The sequence below is a fragment of the Gossypium hirsutum genome, chromosome D03, assembly GCF_007990345.1.
Source record: "Gossypium hirsutum isolate 1008001.06 chromosome D03, Gossypium_hirsutum_v2.1, whole genome shotgun sequence".
Taxonomy (NCBI): domain Eukaryota; kingdom Viridiplantae; phylum Streptophyta; class Magnoliopsida; order Malvales; family Malvaceae; genus Gossypium; species Gossypium hirsutum.
Window position 1 is genome coordinate 6696120 of NC_053439.1, and position 3397 is coordinate 6699516.

The 3397-nt window shown below is 33.1% G+C and overlaps 1 protein-coding gene across 1 annotated transcript; it reads right to left on the reverse strand.

The window, feature by feature from the left end:
- Positions 1–824: 824 nt before the first annotated feature.
- LOC107950369 (uncharacterized) lies at positions 825–2073 on the reverse strand. The gene is made up of 2 exons (XM_016885209.2): positions 1515–2073; positions 825–1409 (listed from the first exon to the last, which is right to left on the reverse strand). The coding sequence occupies exons 1-2, from the start codon at positions 1632–1634 to the stop codon at positions 1173–1175; spliced, it is 357 nt and encodes a 118-aa protein (XP_016740698.1). The 5' UTR covers positions 1635–2073; the 3' UTR covers positions 825–1172.
- Between the last annotated feature and the right edge of the window lie 1324 nt (positions 2074–3397).

A 3397-nucleotide genomic window follows, 5' to 3' on the forward strand; every position in this document is an offset into this window, starting at 1 on the left:
ATTTCAAAACATTTGCCAAATAATTAAAAATTAATAACCTCTCTTTTATTTAAACAAAATCACAGCAAATAGTATATCATTAAATTAGCCTTGAAGTTTAAATTTTCTCATGTTCTTTTCAAGGCCAGTTGTGACACAAGGGACCCTTTAACTTTCAGTGGCAATGACCTCATGATTATTAGCAAGTAGAAAGATTAGCCATCTAGTCTTTTTTTTTTTTTAGTTTTATAAGTTGTATGTGATTGATATTTTAATAAATTGATGGTCGGACTCTTTCTACATCAGACGAAACAGTTAAATATTTTTTAATAAAATTATAAAATTAAACTATTTTTCATATTCATTTCATGTTTCATAAAATTAATTTTTACGAGATTTATAGTTGTCTTTCTTAACAATATTATCTTGAAGATATTATTAAAAGTGTAATTTACCTATACACTCATCGTTAGTACAAGTCGTAAAGAGTTTAATGCAATGTGCCTATACCCTATTGGGAAGAGTCTGCTTTTCCAAACAGGTTCAGCATAGCTGCTAAATTAGATAATTAAGAACAAAATGATTAAGGACGTAATAATTGAAGAAAAAAAATTTGAAAGCTCATTTCATCGATCATACAGCTTTGCTGATAAGGCCTTGAACAGTCCCATAATGAATAAGACCATATTTTGATTGATCCGGCCGGTCGTTTTATTGAATTTCCATTGATAACTCGCAGGTCAATTTTTCAAATGCAATGCTTTGGTCCAGTATAGTTGCTTGGATAGTTAGATGGATGAAGGAATAGGCAATAAAGGAAAAAAAATATTATTAAATAAAAACTCTAACATCAATAAATTAATATATATAATCAATTACATTGAGAAACAAATACATACTTTTTCCCCTATATCACACTTACATAAAAATCACCATACATATCCATGATTTTGGGAGGCAGACCCTTTGGTGAACCTCTTCAAGACTCACTTATTAGGAGCAGAATCAATTATTTTTCTTGCACGTATACATAATTCATGATGAATCTATATATATACATGTACATATATATATATGTAATTATAAGATCCTTAAACCTGCCTTGCCTTGTCTTGCCTTGAGCAGCTGTTGACAAGGGGTTTAGTAGTGATTTTCCTTTTATTAAGTCATACACTTGATGAAGATGTGAATCCTTAGCCTTTCCTTGGGTAAAAAGAATTATCATAAGATGGCTGAGAAGCCATTTTTGTAGTGTTATCATGGTGCCTGTTAGACTTCCTGTTGAATGAACTATATCTGCCTTGCCTATGCTTCCTTCTAGGATGTGATGCCTTTGGGATAAAAACTCCAGTGCCTTTGCTTTCTCTTCTGCAGATTTGTTCTTGGAGATATGGAGATTGTGTTATTAGATAATTTGCTGCAGAAAATGTCTGCAAAAAGTTTTGACAGGACAAAAATTTCAATCCATGAAGCTGTGAAGTTAATAATACCAGAAAATCCATGAAAAAGAAACATATGTAGATGGTTATAAAAACCTGGAAGGAAACTGAAGGACATGTTGAAACTGGGTCTTCATCATCCATGATTAGCAAAGAGATTTGCTTGCTCAAGTCTGCAAAAAACAGATCATCTTCAAGCTCAACAGCCACTTCCATGTCTGTCCTCGAAAGCTAGAGAGTCTTATGAGAGTGGGGTTTTTGGCAAGTAACCAAGAAAGGAAATGTTTAGTCTCTCCCGAGCCATGGGGGTTATAAATAAAAGAACAGCTAGAAAAGAGATGGGTGAGTTAAAAGGCAGATAGGAGGAGGGGGGAAGTGCATGTGGGGTGGTGGGGTCTTTTAGTGGCAGTTAGCCAATCTGGCTAAGTCCCCACAAGAATCATGAAGCAGCGTTATGATGTTATCCAGTAGGGGGAAGAAGAGATAAAAGAGTAGCAGCAAGCAAAGCATAGCAAAGGCAAAGAGATAGCCCACACCCAGATATCTAATCCCAAATCATCACTAGCATGCATGGGTGTAACTAGGTCAGCCTCACTTCCTTTATCCTTTTTTACATCTCTAAGGAAACAAGGTATGGCTCAAAATTCATAGTCCAACCCCAATACAAGGGATATACACTACTTGCAAAACCCAATTGAATGAACGCTTGCCCATAACTGGTCTCAACTAGTATCTAGATAGCTAGATACTGCTGTCTTTTGTCATGGTTTAAGCTAAAGGACAGTCAAACTCAGTAACCAGAGGATCTAAGAGCTTTGTTGTAGGGCCATTGCTTTAATTACTTTAGAATTTGAGACTTGTTTTTGTAGAGCTCCACAGAATTTGAGGGGTCGTTTGTCAATGCAACTAGCGTATTTGTAATTTACAGTTTTAAATCATATAAGCCGTGAATTAATTGTGTTCTGATTCTTTGACATTGAGCATTTCATTGTCATCTTCGTTTGAACTTTAACACATAATTTATCTCTAATCCCAACATAAAATAGAAGCAAATCATGCAAAAAAAATTCTTTTGCATTGCGGAACATAATATTCAAGCAGCCAAAGAGGGACTGAATTAAATGCATTAAGATAACCAAGGATATTCAAGTAAAGGGTAAACTACATTATTAGTTACTAAATTATGGGTAAGTTTTCGTTTTTATCACTTAACTAAGAAAAATTACAATCTGATTACTAAACTATTCGAAAGTTTTCATTTAAGTCACTAAACTATTCAAAAGTTTTTATTTTAAGTCATTGAACTATTCAAAAGTTTTTACTTAAGTCACTGGGCTGTTAAGTTTTTTCTTCTTTTAAGCTCCGCTAGTGAGCTCCAACCAACGACGACCAGTACGGTAGATTAGTACCCATCGACGAGTAGAAGAACATATCTCAGATCCAAGTCAATCTAACAGCCAATGTCGGAGATTGTAGAAAAAATTTGTTTAAATTTTGGTTCCTAAATTCATGACGTCTAAAGTTGTTTTATAAAAAAAAAACTAAATTGTAAAAGAGAAGAGAAAAGAAAGCTTTCAATTTATACAGGCAGTGCGAGTAGAGAAAGCCATATAACATCGATTTTAACACTCTAGTGACTTAAACGAAAATTTTTGAATAATTCAATGACCAAATTATAACTTTTTATAATTAAATGACTAAAACCAAAACCTACCTAAAATTTAGTGACTAATAATGTAGTTTACCCTTGTTTAAAATTGTTCATGGTACTGGGCTTGTTTAGTGGTGCTTAAAAAAAGTACTTCTGACTTCAAAAGTACGTACTTTTGGAAGAAAAGCTATGCTAAACAAGCTAATTTTGACTGAAATTTTTAATTTTTCATAAGTGTTTTTCAAAAGCACTTCTAAAAAGAAGAAATTAAAATTTTTAACTTTTTCTCTTCTAAAAGTACTTTTAGTGTTTAATTACTTTTTCACCC

Bases quoted from the DNA above. Each gene is read 5' to 3' on its own strand.
- LOC107950369 (XM_016885209.2), bottom strand. From the start codon at position 1,634: ATGGAAGTGGCTGTTGAGCTTGAAGATGATCTGTTTTTTGCAGACTTG. The intron at 1,410-1,514 runs GTTTTTATAACC...AACTTTTTGCAG, and splicing joins GTCCTTCAGTTTCCTTCCAG to ACATTTTCTGCAGCAAATTA.